Here is a 16,299-nt window from a genome sequence, read left to right as displayed (position 1 = left end):
ACAGCCTTGGGACACTAGTCCTTGCATCCTAGCCACTCCTGCCATGGCTCAAAGGGGCCCAGGTACAGCTCAGGCCACTGCTTCAGAGAGTACAAGTCACAATGGTGGCTTCTACATGGTCATGGTGTTAAGCCTGTGGGCGCACAGAGTGTAAGAGTTGAGGTTTGGGAGACTCTGCCTAGGTTTCAGAGGATGTCTGAAAAAGCCTAGATGCCCAGCATAAAGGGCCTTCTTTCTTTGTATTGGTCTTGCCTCTACCCCATAAACATACCAGAAAGAGGAGAGAAGGAGAGAGCCTGGAACACTGAAATCTAAAGAAAGTTAGTATAAGATGTTTAGATGAAGGCTGGAGGTGGAAAGAGCATGTTTCTCAGGGATATTTGTACAAAATAAAATGATGGCATTTCCTTGATCATTACTGAATATGAATGATGGGTCTATGGGAGTTCACTGTACCAATTTCTTTAGGTTTATGTATGTTTGAAAATTTCAAAATTAAAAAATAACAATTTCAGAGATAATGTGTGAGACAGCTAGCCTCCAAGATGGCCCCCAATGATCCTCTCCTCCTCATATTTGTGCTTTTGTACAGTCTTTTCATATTGAATCAGGGCTTGTGTATGTAATCTGTGGAGGTGACAGCCATAATTTCAATGAACCAGGTCACTATGACTTCCGTCTTGTTCTCTCTTAGACCTCTTCCTCTGAGGGAATCAGCTACCATGCCATGAGGATACTCCAGCTGTCCTGTGGAGAGGCTTTTATAGAGAGAAACCGAGGTTTCCTGCCAACACCCAGCCATATCAGTGATCCATGTCAGTAAGCCTCTGTGGAAGTTGATCCTCTGGCTCCTGTCAAGCTTGCTAATGACTGTAGCTTCATCTGATATTTAATGCAACTATAAGAGAAACCTCCAAGCCTGAACTACCCACCAAGCTACTCCTGAATCTCTAACCAACAGAAACTCCAGAAGCTGCATGGCTGTGCCAGGCCAGCCTGCACACTCCAGCTGCCAGAAAGCATGTCTTCCCCTGTGTTAATAATTTCTAATGGTTTACTTTCAAGTTAATTTACTCTTTCCTATATCTTTCATTTGGCTATGGAGTCCATGTAATCAATTTTTCATTGCAGATTCTTGTATTTTTTAGTCTTTTTTATAGTTTCTACTTCTCAGCTGAGAATTTCTACCTTTTCATTTTTTCCAGTGTGTTAGCCTCATGAAGCACCATTATAAGAGCTGCTTTCAATTATCTGATATTTCTAACATCTGGACCATCTCAGGACAGGCATCTACTAATTGCTTTTTCCCATGAGATTTAGTCATGTTTTATCAGTTCTTCACATGTCAAATAATTTTAGGTTGTCTCCTGGACATTGTGAATGTTATGCTATATAAATTCTGAGTCCTGGGTCTTGTTATAATCCTTTGAAGAACACTAGCTTTTTGGTTTGTTTATTTCAGCAAGCATATAATCTCGTTAGGTTCAAACTGCAATTTCTGTTTTACCTTATACAGTGGTTGCAACATCAGTTCAGTTCTCAAAAGCCTTTGCTTTCTTGCTTTAAGCCTGGACCCATGAATGTGTCACTCAGGGTCTAGCCTGAGACTCTGATGATAGTTCCAATCTTACTTTCAACATTTTGGGTTGGCTGGGTGCCATGGCTCATGCCTGTAATCCCAGCACTTTGAGAGGCCAAGGCAGGCGGATCACTTGAGCTCGGAGTTCAAGACCAGCCTAGGCAACACGGCAAACCCTGTCTCTACAAAAAATACGAAAAAAAAAAATCCAGGCATGGTGGCGCACAACTGTAGTCCCAGCTACTCAAGAGGCTGAGGCAGGATAATTACCTGAGCCCAGGAAAGTCGAGGCTGCAGTGAGTCATGATCATATCACTGCACTCTGTCCTGGGCAACAGAATGAGATTCTGTCTCAAAAACAAAACAAAATAAAAAACAATTTGGGTCTGTCTTGTGCATTTAAAGTTTGGGGTAAGTCAGGAATATGCAAATTCATATGCAGAATTAGGGTATCCGCTTCTCCAAGCTCTCTCTTCTCCAAGACTCCCTACCATTCTCTGGCCCACAGGGTTCCATTTACCTGATTCCTCTGACCAGAAAAACAGGCTTTCTATTGTGTCTGTGTTTCAGCTTCCTCACTAAGTTTAATAGGATCTATTTAGCGCTCTCTATATTAAACAACTGGTCAATTAATGTTACTGACTGATTTTAGCTGCTGGTGCCACTGGTGCTACTCAGCTCCAGATCAGGGTTGGCCCTCAGGGCAACACAGCAGAAGAAAAAGGAGGCCAGGCGCGGTGACTCATGCCAGCACTTTGGGAGTCCAAGGCAGGCAGATCATTGAGGTCAGAAGTTTGAGACCAGCCTGGTCAACATAGTGAAACCCCATCTCTTTTAAAATACAAAAAGTAGCTGAGCGTGGTGGCACATGCCTACAATCCCAGCTACTTGGTGGCTGAGACAGGAGAATCACTTGAACACGGGAGATGGAGGTTGCAGTGAGCCCAGATCGCGCCACTGTACTACAGTATGGGCAACAGAGCGAGACTGTCTCAAAAAACAAAAAAAAGGAAAAAGAAACGGGAAAATTCGTTTTCATGTGGGTCACTTCACCAAGTTACCACTCTCTTTCATAATCTACCTGCTTTTGTTCCTTTGAGAGTCCTCAGGTAGTTTCTTTTTGAATTTTGACCACAGTTTTTTGTAGTCATTAGAGAGAAAGAGAGAGGCTGTAGTGGAATTAACTCCACTGCATGTTAAGAACTTCTTAGCATCACTGAAGTTTACACAGAAAAAAATTCTACAGAGTAACTGAGACATAAAAAGCAAACCAAACTGTGGAGTTCCTTAAAAATACAACTTTGGAGTACTCGTGAAAGGAAAAGAAAAAAATCATTTATATCACTACTCGAGAATGAGATAATAGCTCATTATATCAAATACTCAAGAATGAGATAATATGCTATTATTATATGTGCAGTTATCCTAGACACAGCAGAAAAAAAATAGGAACCTTCCCTTCCATGAGTCTCTATAAAAAATACGAAAAAAATACATTAAAAACACTTCTTTGCCAAAGATAGCAGAAGACAGTGAAGTAAATGCCACTAAATACTATTTTTCCCATTAGGTTTTAAATTCCCAAAGGATGGTGTCTATGTTTTAGCTTCCTCAGTAAGTTTAACAGGATCTATTTAGTGCTCTCTACATAACAAAATGGTCAATTAGTGTTATTGACTGATTTTGTAGAAATCAAAGGAGAAAAAAGGGTCTGCCCCCTAAAATTTCAACTAATCTTGGAAAATCCAAAAACCTATTTAAGATCTTTCCCACCTAATTTCATTTATCTGAATCTACAGATGGCATGAAACATACTGCCCAGCTCCCAAGGAATATCATTAATTTTAAGGTGTTTCAGAGTTAACAGGGGTACTACGTTATATGGCTTAATTCAAACTACACTTATAAGGTGATGAGGCATGAGCTTAGCTGCTGTGACCAGAAGGACCAAAAACATTGTTTATCCAAAAGATAAGATGAAGGCCAAAAAAGACCATCATCATATTGAACACACACACACACACACACGTGCGCACAATCCAAAATCATTATATTCTGGTCTAATAAGAAATGTTCAGTTCTGTAATGGAGTTAAGATTTGGGATAGAGAAAGGCAACTAAAAGTCATCAGTGCAACCTCATTGAAGGTCAGCTAAAGTAATTAGGGCTCTTCTGTTTAAAAAGACAAAACTTAATGGGGTACACAAGAAAATCCTATGAAATCATGAAAGTTATACATAAAGCGGGCCCCAGATACTCAGATTAACCAAAACCCAAATATTCAAACTAAAATGTAGAAGTTTAAGAGGCTGGATGGGGTGGCTCACACCTATAATCCCATCACTTTGGGAGGCTGGAGGCAGACAGATCACTTGAGGCCAGGAGTTCGAGACCAGCCTGGTGAAACCCTGTCTCTACTAAAACGTGTAAGCTTAAAATTGAAACAAATATAGTGAATTACTAATTTCACATGGCAAATGTTAAGAGATAGTAAAGGCTGAAAAGCTTAGTAAATAATTTCTTGATAACTACTTAAATTAAATAGAGATCCGTAATAGTGAATTCAAGAAGGCCAATACAATTTGAGGTATGCCTGCAACCTCTTCTGTGTCATTAAACACAATAGCATCTATCTTCACAACTTATTCCATTATTGGATGATCAGATATTACTCAATATGGCTGTTCTTACCACAGTTTTATTCTTAGTGTTTTAAAACTGTAAGAGTGTTATAGACAAAGTTACTGGCCAGACACTAACAAGGCAGCAGTAATTCTTCACTTAGTCTATTTCATAGAATTATGACAGATTAGAAAAATAATTAATTTGGGGGCTTTTAAAAACTTAATTATGCAGACTCACATCAAAAAATAATATACAGCCAGGCATCATGGCTCACGCCTGTCATCCCGGCATTTTGGGAGGCCGAGGCAAGAGAACTGCTTGAGCCCAGGAGTTCAAGACCAGCCTGGGCAACATGGAGAAACCCCATCTCTACTAAAAATAAAAACATTAGCTGGAAGTGGTGGTGTACACCTGTAGACCCAGCTACTCTGGAGGCTGAGGTGGGAGGATCACCTGAGCCTGGGATGCAGAGGTTGCAATGAGTCAAGATGGTGCCACTGCACTCCAGCCTGGGCCACAGAGAGAGACCCTGTCTCAAAAAACATTTTTTTTTAATGCTATCAACCAAACACATTAAAAACACAATAATATCTATAAAACTAAAGTTTTATTTTTAGGCTTGTATCTTACAAATCTGAAATGGTAAATGACCTGAAGCTGTCACTGCCTTACTTGATAAAGCCCCATTTTTAATTCTTGAATTGTTTTGAAGACCAAAAATATCAGCGAATTTCTGCATCTACTTAAACTGTAAGTATTCCCTAAAATTGCTACACTAAAAATATAATCCAGATCCAAAGAAGGAAGGGAAACAATCTGATATTATTACCTCATTTGTGCTTCAGCTTGACTGAAGCATCATAGTTTTTTTCCTATTTGTGTTCCAAGCTAGCAATTTAGCACTAACAGAGATACTAAGTTTCACCGTGAAAGAGAGTCACTTCAAAACACATCTCCATACAGCAAAAAAGAATAAAAAATAAAAACATAGCAAATATACATACTCCTTTTGGAAAGCCATGCATACAGGAGAACTGAATCCAAAGACAAGGCACGCCTGGGCGTCTGGGCTGTAGCCATTCCGGAGTAATATTTCTAGGCAATCTTCATGTCCCCCAAACACTGCTGAGTAAACAGGGCTTACTTTGTTTAGCCCAGTGTCACAGGCCCGGTTAGTAAGTGGTATTAACAAGTCCAAGATTCTATAAATACACAAATTCAGGTGAATTTAGTGTTTTTATATGTGCATAAGTGTAGGCAACATTTCTATAGCACAATTTTTTCAGAATTACCAACTGATTCATTTAAAGAAATATTTCTGTCTAGGGTGTACCTTCTACCAACAATATTAAACTATTACATGCTATATATTTAATCCAAAATGTTACACTTATTATTGCTTAATAAAAAGGTCTTTAAATACATCTGAAACAAAATTAATTAATATTCCTATATGTAAACAGAAAAGGTGCTCTTTTAATTTTATTACCTTACTAGCACCATCTTAACCCCCGAAATTCAAATTTTATGTTAGATATTTTAGGGTCTAATAAATTATTTAAAACATCATTCTACTAAGTATAAACTGGCATCAAGAAAATGCACTATTTTCCTTCTTAAAGTACCAATTAGTTTTTCTTTTCCAATTAGTAAACATTTTTAAAGATGATAATTGACATGAAATTAAGACTAATGTTTTCATCAGGAAGAAATTATAATTTGTGCTAAAATATTCTATTACCTGAAAAAAAAAGTGAGCTCATTAAATACGGAGGCAGATTTATAAAGAAGCTGGCTCCTAGGTAGAGAAAGTTCTAAGAAAATAATTAGAACAAAAGTTCTTAGGTTATTTGTAAACTTACCTCTAGCAGTCAACTGGAAAGAAAAAAGGACTATTCTACGCTTCTAAAATTAAAAATAAAACTGTATAGATAAAGCCAGGAAACTCCTTCTTTCCGGGAAAAGACAGACAGGGCTACTCTGAAGTATTTTTATAATATTATATTTCTCTTTGTAACTTTTTCTCATGTAATGTATGTCTAAGATAACATTTAAGTAGAACTTACATTCACAAACGGGGCTACCTTTGAAGTAGGCTATAAAGAAGATCATCAATGACAATGAGAATTCTCAAAATTGAGAACAAACGCCCAGGAGAGTTTTGGTATCATTTAAAGCTCAGAGTATAATATCTAACACTTATGTTTAAACAAATGATCAAGAATTGGGGAAAATATCAAATTTTTAAATCTAAATATTTTGTTAAAATAGTCTAATGTCTCTTAACTTTAATAAATGTGTTTAATTTTTTTAAGTAGGCTGGAAAAATTATACTCTCCCACAAGACATAAACACGCTTACAAATATCATTAATGAAATAGTAAAGTATTGTGTCACCTAGTGGCATAATGACCAAATTGCAGAATCTGTTTTCCTACTATGTAAACAAACTAAATTAAGTAATGAATATTTTAAATTAAATAATACTTTTTAAATTAAATAATATTAAATTAAATTAAATTAAATAATATTAAATTAAATAATAATACTTTTTAAATAATACTAACAGAAGCTATAAAAAGTGTTATTGTAGAATTATGGCTCTAAAGATTCTAAACATATATTTCTAAAAATTATTGACTGCCAATTTATGATAGGTAGCCATATTCTCACAGGTATAACCAAGTTACTAGCTTCTAAGATTCCTGGAACCCCCATTTACTCTCTCTCCAATGTGAGGTTAGATCAAGAAAAGTTCAGTCAAAGGGTTTAACACAGGGAGGACTACTTAGCACACACTCCAACAGGCATCACAAACTCAAAAGCTTTCTGGGGTCAGAGAGGTAACATGGACGGCCTCATCAGATTGATGCTTAAAGATGCCTGGGATAAAACTAGGGAGGAGGAGGTAGCAGATACAGCCATAACCAGAGAAATCAATGGGAAGAGTCAACACCCCGAGAAAGTCCCTGAGCCTACCCCAGTCTCTAGCAATTCTGCCTCACAATATGAAAGTGCAGGACTAGTAGGAGCAAAAGACAGCATGAAGGACAGATTAGGGGTAGATCTGTTCACCCAGCAGATTGGTAGGGAAGAGAATATCAAAGATTTTGCCTAGAGGTGAAGGGTCTAGCCCAGATTTATTCTTTATTAGCTTTTGATTAAGAGACCATGTTTATTTTCCATTTTTAACACTTACTTTGTATGGCCCATTTGTGCAGCTGCATGAATAGGTAACTGCCAATTGTCCTCATTACAGTAAAGATCAGGATCTGCCCCACTGGAGAGCAAAAGCTCCACACATTTTGTGTGTCCTTCTTGAGCAGCAATGAACAAGGGTGTAGCTTTGTCCAAGGCTTGACAATTGACATTTGCACCTAAGGGTACAAAATAAAACATTTAACAGATAATCCTAATATTTAAAAAAAATCAAGACAAATTTCAAAGGAACTACCATAAAAGGGTTTCACAGCACGGTAAGTTTTTCCCTCTTCACTGGATGTTGGATGTTGTTATATAAACATATTTACTTTGCTAACTTCTTGGTAATCATTTAAATTGTCTTCACTAAACTGACAGGGTAGCTCATGCCTGGAATCCCAGCAATTTAGGAGGCTGTGGTCAGAGGATTGCTTGAGGCCACGTGTTTGAGACCAGCCTGGGCAACATAGTAAGACCCTGTCTCTATCAAAAATAAAAAGGTCTTGCCTTTACATCAGCAAGAAAACAAGTGATTCATATCTTAGAATTCATTTTTAAGCTAAAACAAAAATCCTATTCAATGAAGGATATATTTCATTCCAATCCCTCCTCCAACAAGCATTCTGGGGCCCAATAAGTAAACATTTAAAAAGAAAAAATGCAAACTATCAAACATGGATAATATTTCTGATAAATGCTAAAAAAGATAAAATCTAAATTATGCCACTAATTGACTCAGGCTAAGATTTATGAAAAAGTATCAGTAGATATGATATATATGGGAGCTATGCCTTAAAACTAATATTGACTATACTCTCTATTACATCTCTTTCTTCATAACCACTGCATGATAAATAATGCCTACAATCAGAGAAAAAGGGTCTCTTTCAAGAGGTTTCTGAGTTGATATTTAAAATCATAAATGTGAAAGGGAAAAACAATAATATTACAGTGAAAGAAAGAAAAAGAAAAAATCCCACCTGCATGAAAATAATTACAAAAATTAGAAGTGTGAATGTCTCCAGATGAAAAGGAACTACCCCAAGAATTTTAAATTTGTGAAAAATCTAAATGTAGTGACACCACTGAAGGATCACAGTCGTGTTCCCGCAATGGTTCCTGACCCAAATGGAAACTCAGAAATGACAGATAAAGAATTCAAAGCAAGGATTGCAAGGAAGCTCAACAAGATCCAGACAAGGTTGAAAATAAACACAAAGAAACTTCTAAAGCAATTCAGGAAATGAAGGCATCTTAAGATAAACATCTTAAAAAGGAATCAATCAGAGCTTCTGGAATTGAAAAACTCACTTAAGGAATTTCAAAATATAACTGTAAGTTTTATTAGTAGACTAGACCAAGCAGAAGAAAGAATTTTGGAGCTTGAAGATCAGTCTTTCAAACTAACCCAGTCAGATAAAAATAAAAATAAAAAATTTTTAATGAAAAAGGCTTTGAGAAATATTTGATAATGTAAAGCAACCAAATCTATGAATTATTGGTATTCCTGAGAAGGAGAAAAAGTAAATGACCTGGGAAACATATTTGAGGACATAATTAAAGAAAATTTCCCTAATCTTGCCAGAGACGAAGACATCCAGATAGAAGCAATACAGAGAACTCCCTGTGAACATGAACATCGCCATGGCATACAGTCACCAGACTGCTGAAGGTTAACAGTAAAGAAAAAATCTTACAGGCAGCTAGAGAAAAACGTCAGATCACATACAAAAGGAACAGTGGACTTCTCAGCAGAAATCTGACAAGGCAAGAGAGATCAGGGGTCTATTTTCAGCATTCTTAAAGAAAGGACACTACAACCAAGAATTTCATATTCCACCAAACCAAGCTTCACAAATGAAGGAGAAATAAAATATTTTACAGACAAGCAAGTGCTAAGATAATTTGTTACCACTAGATCAGCCTTAGCAGAGATCCTTAAGGGACTTTTAAACATGGAAATGAAAGAACAACACTGATACCACAAAAACACACTGAAGTACATAGCCCAAATACCCCATAATACAACCATACAATAGAAACTGCAAAGCAACCATCTACCACTTAATAATAGGATCAAAACCTCACATATCAATATTAACCTTGAATGTAAAGGGTCTCTTCAGATCATACAAATCTTTTGCCTTTTACGAAACATCCTGCTTAAAAGGCACAGAGCTGCAATTTGGATTAAAAAAAAAAAAGAAAGAAAAAAGACCCATCCATCTGCTGCCTTCAAGAGACACGTCTCACATGTAACAACACCCATAGGCTCAAAGTAAAGGGTTGAAAAAAGATCTATCAAGCAAATGGAAAACAAAAAAGGTCAGTGTTCACTATTTATTTTATTTTACATATTTTATTTTATTTATTTTATTTTATTTTATTTTATTTTATTTATTTTATTTTATTTTATTTTTGAGACTGAGTCTCGCTCTGTCGCCAGGCTGGAGTACAATGGTGCAATCTCGGCTTACTGCAACCTCTGCCTCCCAGGTTCAAGCAATTCTCCTGCCTCAGCCTCCTGAGTAGCTGGGACTACAGGCACGCACTACCACGCCCAGCTAATTTTTGTATTTTTAGCAGATAGAGATGGGGTTTCACCATGTTGGCCAGGATGGTCTTGATCTCTTGACCTCGTGATCCACCCACATCGGCCTCCCAAAGTACTGGGATTACAGGCGTGAGCCACCACGCCCAACCAGGGGTCACTATTCTTATATCAGATAAAACAGACTTTAAATCAGACAACAGAGCCAGGCACAGTGGCTCACGCCTATAAGCCCAGAGCTTTGAGAGGCCAAAGTATGACAGAGCAGGAGTATCACCATCTTGCACAAGCACTGCTATTTTCCAATTTCTTAATCAAAAACTGCCTAAATCCAAAGGGCATCAGCCTAAATGGCTAAGATCAGCATGATCATAAACTAAAAAAGCATCTCTGACCAGGAACATTCCAAACTCCTCTGTGACCAGAGACATGCTAGCTGCCCTGCTCCGGCTGGGAAGATGTCAGCCCCGAGATAACTCCCTTCCTTCTGGAAAGATGTCAGCCCCAAGATAATCCCCCCTTCGCCCAGAGACATTCCAACCTCACCATAAACTTCTCCCCCACACATAAACATTCCAAGCTTGTGATAAGCCCCCTCACCCTAAAACCAATATATACTCATGTACTTAGTCTGTAAAAGAAAGCACTCGTGATCGAAATCAGCCAGAAACCATTCTCAGGTTTTATCTAAAGTAAACCTGTCTTTAACTGCCAACCCATCTTCTGTGTTTCTTTCCTCTTTCTTTAACTCTTACAAGGTGGGAGGATCGCTTGAGCTCAGGAGTTCAAGACCAGCCAGGGCAAGGTGAAAAGAAAATAAATCTTGGGACCCCCACAATCACTATGCCAAAGGGAAAAGTCAAGCTGGGAACTGCTTAGCATAACTCAGCCTCCTATTCTATTCCTAAAAAACAGCTACTAAGATTAGAAAAACTTACGTATCTCCCTCACAAGGAATTTCCTTGTGGACGAAGGACAGACAGAACTCAAAGTCATCCCTCTGCTCACTGGGATAAGTGCATATCTGAGTGCCTCCTTTGGAAAGGCTAATCAGAAACTCAAAAAAAAAAAAAGGCAACCATTTGTCTCCTACCTACCTATGACCTGGACATACTCTCCCCACTTTGAGTTGTCCCGCTTTTCCAGACAGAACCAATGTATATCTTATATATATAGATGGATGTTTCGTGTATAAAATGTATAAAACCAAGTTGTGCCCCAACCACTTTGGGCATATGTTGCCAGGACCTCCTGAGGCTGTGTCACAGGCGCATGCCCTTAACGTTGGCAAAATAAACTTCCTAAATTGACTGAGATCTCTCTCAGATATTTGGGGTTCACAGCAACACAGTGAGACCCCATTTCTATTTAAGAAAAAATTATATATAAAAAAACCAACAACAGTACAAAAAGGACAAAGAAAGTAATTACGTAATGATAAAGGGTTCGATTCAACGAGAAGACTTAACTATCCTAAATATAAACACACTCAACATTAAAGCATCCAGTTTCATAAAACAAGCTCTTAGAGATCTATAGAGATAGTAATAATATTGGGAGATGTCAACATCCCATTGACAGCATTAGACAGATCACTAAGGCAGAAAATTAAAAAACAAATTCTGGGTGTAAATTCAACATTTGACCAATTGGACCTAATACACATCTACAGAACACTCCACTCATCAACCACAGAATATATATTCTTCTCAACAGCACATAGAACATACTCCAAGATGGACCACATGCTTGGCCAAAAAGCACATCTCAATAAATTTTAAAAACTGATTCACTTGTAAGACCGAGACGGGCGGATCACTTGAAGGTCAGGAGTTCAAGACCAGATTGGCCAACACGGTGAAACCCCATCTCTACTAAAAATACAAAAAAATTAGCTGGCCACAGTGGTGTGCACCTGTAATCCCAGGTACTCAGGAGGCTGAGGCAGGGGAATTGCTTGAACCAGGAGGCAGAGGTTGCAGTGAGCCAAGATCATGCCACTGCACTCCAGTCTGGGTACAGAGCAAGACCCTGCTGTCTCCAAAAATATAAATAAATAAATAAATAAATAAACAAACAAACAAATAAATAAATAAATAAACTGAACTAATACCAACCATACTCTCAGACCACAGTAGAATAAAAATAGAAATCAAAACCAAGATCTTCCAAAACCACACAATTACAAAGAAATTAACTTGCTCTTGGCTGGGCGCGGTGGCTCACGCCTCTAATCCTAGCATTTTGGGAGGCCAAGGCAGGCAGATTGCCTGAGCTCAGGAGTTCGAGACCAGCCTGGGCAATGTGGTGAAACCCCATCTCTACTAAACTACAAAAAAAAAAAAAAAAAATTAGCCAGACGTGGTGATGTGCGCCTATAGTCCCACCTACTCCGGAGGCTGAGGCAGGAGAATTGCTTGAACCAGGGAGGCGGAGGTTGCGGTGAGCCGACATGGTGCCACTGCACTCCAGCCTGGAGATAGAGCAAGACTCTGTCTCAAAATCAAACAAACAAACAAACTTGCTCTTGGATAGAGCGAGACTCTGTCTCAGAATCAAACAAACAAACTTGCTCTTGGATAACTTTTAAGTAAACAATAAAATTATGGCAGAAATCAAAAAATTCTTTGAAATAAATAAAAACAGACACAAAACATATTAAAATGCAGCAAAAAGTGTTAAGAAGTTTATAACACTAAACATCTAGCTCAGAAAGAAAGATCTCAAATTAATGATCCAATATTACACTTCGAGGAATAAGAAAAAACAGAACAAACTAACCCCAAAGCTAGTAGAAGAAAAAAAATAATTAAAATCAGAGTGGAACTGAATGAAACTGAGACCCAAAAATCCATACAAAGGATCAATGAAACCAAAAGTTGGTTCTTTGAAAGGATAAACAAAATTGATAGACTGCTAGCTAGATAAAAAAAGAGCAAAGGTCCAAATAAGTACAATCTGAAACAACAAAGTTGACATTACAATAGATTCTACAAAAATACACAAGATCCTCTGAGACTATTACGAACACCTCAATGCACGCAAATGAGAAAATCTAGAGGAAATGGATAAATTACACAATCTCTCAAGAAAGAAATTGAAATAGACCAATATCAAGTTCCAAAACTGAATCCATAATAAAGAAAAAAACCTACCAACCAAAAGTCCTGGACCACATGAATTCACAGTTGAATTCTACCAGACATACAAAGAAAAACCGGTACCAATTCTACTGAAACCATTCCCAAAAACCAAGGAGGAGAGACTCCTCCCTAACTTGTTCTACAAAGCCAGCATCACCCTAATACCAAAATCTGGCAAAGGCACAATGAAGAATGAAAAGTACAGGCCAATATCTCTGATGAACATAGACACAAAAATCCTCAACAAAATACTAGCAAATTGAATCCAGCAACACATCAAGAAGTTAATGCATCATGATCAAGTAGGCTTCATTGTTGAGATGCAAGGTTGGTTCCTATATGCAAATGAATAATTGGGATTCACCACGTAAAGAAAATTAAAAACAAAAACTATATGATCATCTCAATAGATGTGAGAAAAGCCTTCATAAAACCCAACATCCCTTCATGATAAAAACAAAACAAAACAAAACCCTCAACAAACTAGGCATTGAAGGAACGTATCTTAAAATAATGAGAATCATCTATGACCAACCCACAGCCAACATCATACTGAACAGGCAAAAGCTGGAAGCATTCTCCTTGAGAACTACAAGAAGACAAGGATACCCACTCTTACCACTCCTATTCAACATAGTACTGAAAGTCCTTGCCAGAACAATCAGGCAAGAGAAAGAAATAAAAGGCATCCAAATAGGAAAAGAAGAAGTCAAACAATCTCTCTTCTCTGACAATATGATTCTATACCAAGAAAACTCTAAAGACTCCACAAAAAGGCTCCTGAAACTGATAAACAACTTCGGTAAAATTTCAGGTTACAAAATCAATGTATAAAATCAGCAGCATTTCTATACATCAATAATGTTCAAGCTGACAGCCAAATCAAGAACACAACTCCATTTATAAAAGCCACCAAAAAAAAAAAATTAAAAACTTGGGAATACATCTTACCAAGGAGGTGAAAGATCTCTACAAGGAGAACTACAAAATACTACTGAAAAAAAATCATAGATGACACAAACAAATGGAAAACGCTGCTTATGGATTGCAAAAATCAATATCATTTTTAAAAATACCCATACTGCCCAAATCAATCTATAGATTCAACACTATTCCTTTATTTTTTCCCCTGTTAAATGTCAGAGTTTTTTGTTTTTGTTTTTTATTTTCATAAGTTATTGGGGAACAGGTAGTGTTTGGTTACATGAGAAAGTTCTTTAGTAGTGATTTGTGAGATTCTGGTGCACTCATCACCGAAGCAGTATACACTGCACGCAATTTGTGCTCTTTTATCCCTCACCCTCTTCCCATCCTTTCCCTGAGTCCCTGAAGTGTCATTTTTATGCTTCAACATTATTCCTGTCAAACTACCAACACCATTTTTTACAGAATTAGAAAAAAAATTTCTTAAATTCATATGGAACCAAAAAAGGGCACAAATAGCCAAAGCAATACCAAGCAAAAAGAATAAAGCTGGAGGCATCACATTACCCAATTTCATACTATACTTTAAGGCTACAGTAACCAAAACAGCATGGTCCTGGTACAAAAACAGACACACAGACCAATGGAATAGAACAGAGAATCCAGAAATACGGCCACGCACCTACAGCCATCTGATCTTTGACAAAGTTGACAAAATAAGCAATGAGTTAGAGACCCCTTATTCAATAAATGGTGCTAGTATAGCTGGCTAGCTATATGTAGAAGAATGAAACTGGACCCCTATCTTTCACCATATACAAAAATCAACTCAAGATGGATTAAAGATTTAAACATAAGACCTCAAACTATAAAAATCCTAGTTAGAAAAAAAAATGAGAAAACACCGTTCTGGACATCGGCCCTGAGAAAGAATTTATGACTAAGTTCTCAAAAGCAATTGCAACAAAAACAAAAATTGGTAAGTGGAACCTAATTAATCTCTTTAGATTAATTAAGCTCTTTAGCTTCTGTAAAACAGAAGAATCCACAGACAACCCACAGAATAGGAGAAAATATTTGCTAACTATGTATCTTTATAGATTCTGGATATTAGAAAGGTCTTTATCTTAACTTTGTCCAATATCTAGAATCTATAAGGAACTTAAACAATTCAACAAGCAAAAAACAACCCCATTAAAAATTGGGCAAAAGCACTGGGCACAGTGGCTCACGCCTGTAATCTCAGCACTTTGGAGGCCAAGGCGGGTGGATCACAAGGTGAGGAGATCGAGACCATCCTGGCTAACACGGTGAAACCTCATCTCTACTAAAAATACAAAAAATTAGCCAGACATGGTGCCACGCGCCTGTAGTCCCAGCTACTTGGGAGGCTGAGGCAGGAGAATCGCTTGAACCCAGGAGGTAGAGGTTGCAGTGGGCAGAGATAGTGCCACTGTACGCCATCCTGGGCGACATAGCAAGACTCCATTTAAAAAAAAAAAAAAATTGGGCAAAAGACATGAAAAGATACTTATCAAAAGAAGACATACAAGCAGCCAACAAACACACGAAGAATTGCTCAACATCACCAATCACCACAGAAATGCAAATCAAAACCACAATGAGATATAATCTTATACCAGTCAGAAAGGCTATTACTAAAAAGTCAAAAAACAACAGATGCTAGAGAGGTTGTAGACAAAGGGGAACGCTTATACATTGTTGGTGGGAATGTAAATTAGTTCAGCCGCAGTGGAAAGCAGTTTGGAAATTTCTCAAAGAACTTAAAACAAAACTACCATTCGACCCAACAATCCCATCACTGGGTATATATCCAAAAGAAAATAAATCATTCTACCAAAAATATACATGCACTTGCATGTTCATCACAGCACCATTCACAATAGCAAAGACATGGAATCAACCTAGGTGCCCATCAATGGATACCTGGTGGATCGGATAAAGAAAACACAGTAGATGTACACCATGGAATACTACGCAGCCATAGAAAAGAATAAAATCATGTCCTTTCAGCAACATGGATGCAGCTGGAGGCCATTATTCTAAGTGAATTAACAAATTAATGAAAACCAAATACTGCATGTTCTCACTTATAAGTGGAGGCTAAACACTGGGTACTCAAGGACATAAAGATAGCAACAACAGATACTGGGGACTAATAGAGAGGGGAGGCAGGGAACAGGGCAAGGGCTGAAAAGCGAACTGTTGGGTACTATGCCCACTGTCTAGGTGATGAGATCATTCATATCCCAAAC

General features: G+C 37.6%; 1 protein-coding gene across 3 annotated transcripts in view; it reads right to left on the bottom strand.

Moving 5' to 3' along the window:
• Window positions 1–16,299, bottom strand: part of ASB3 (ankyrin repeat and SOCS box containing 3) — a 123,625-nt gene that overhangs the window by 42,914 nt on the left and 64,412 nt on the right. For all 3 annotated transcript variants that reach the window (XM_054476183.2, XM_054476188.2, XM_054476189.2), the window contains 2 exons: window positions 7,404–7,581; window positions 5,209–5,406 (listed from right to left, as the gene is read on the bottom strand). In XM_054476183.2, the coding sequence (XP_054332158.1) occupies window positions 5,209–5,406; window positions 7,404–7,581 (376 nt within the window). The remainder of the gene's footprint in view (window positions 1–5,208; window positions 5,407–7,403; window positions 7,582–16,299) is intronic.

The sequence above is a fragment of the Pongo pygmaeus genome, chromosome 12 (genome assembly GCF_028885625.2).
Source record: "Pongo pygmaeus isolate AG05252 chromosome 12, NHGRI_mPonPyg2-v2.0_pri, whole genome shotgun sequence".
Lineage (NCBI taxonomy): Eukaryota > Metazoa > Chordata > Mammalia > Primates > Hominidae > Pongo > Pongo pygmaeus.
The sequence above is the reverse complement of the archived record's forward strand: the minus strand, read 5'-3'. Positions and strand labels throughout refer to the sequence as shown.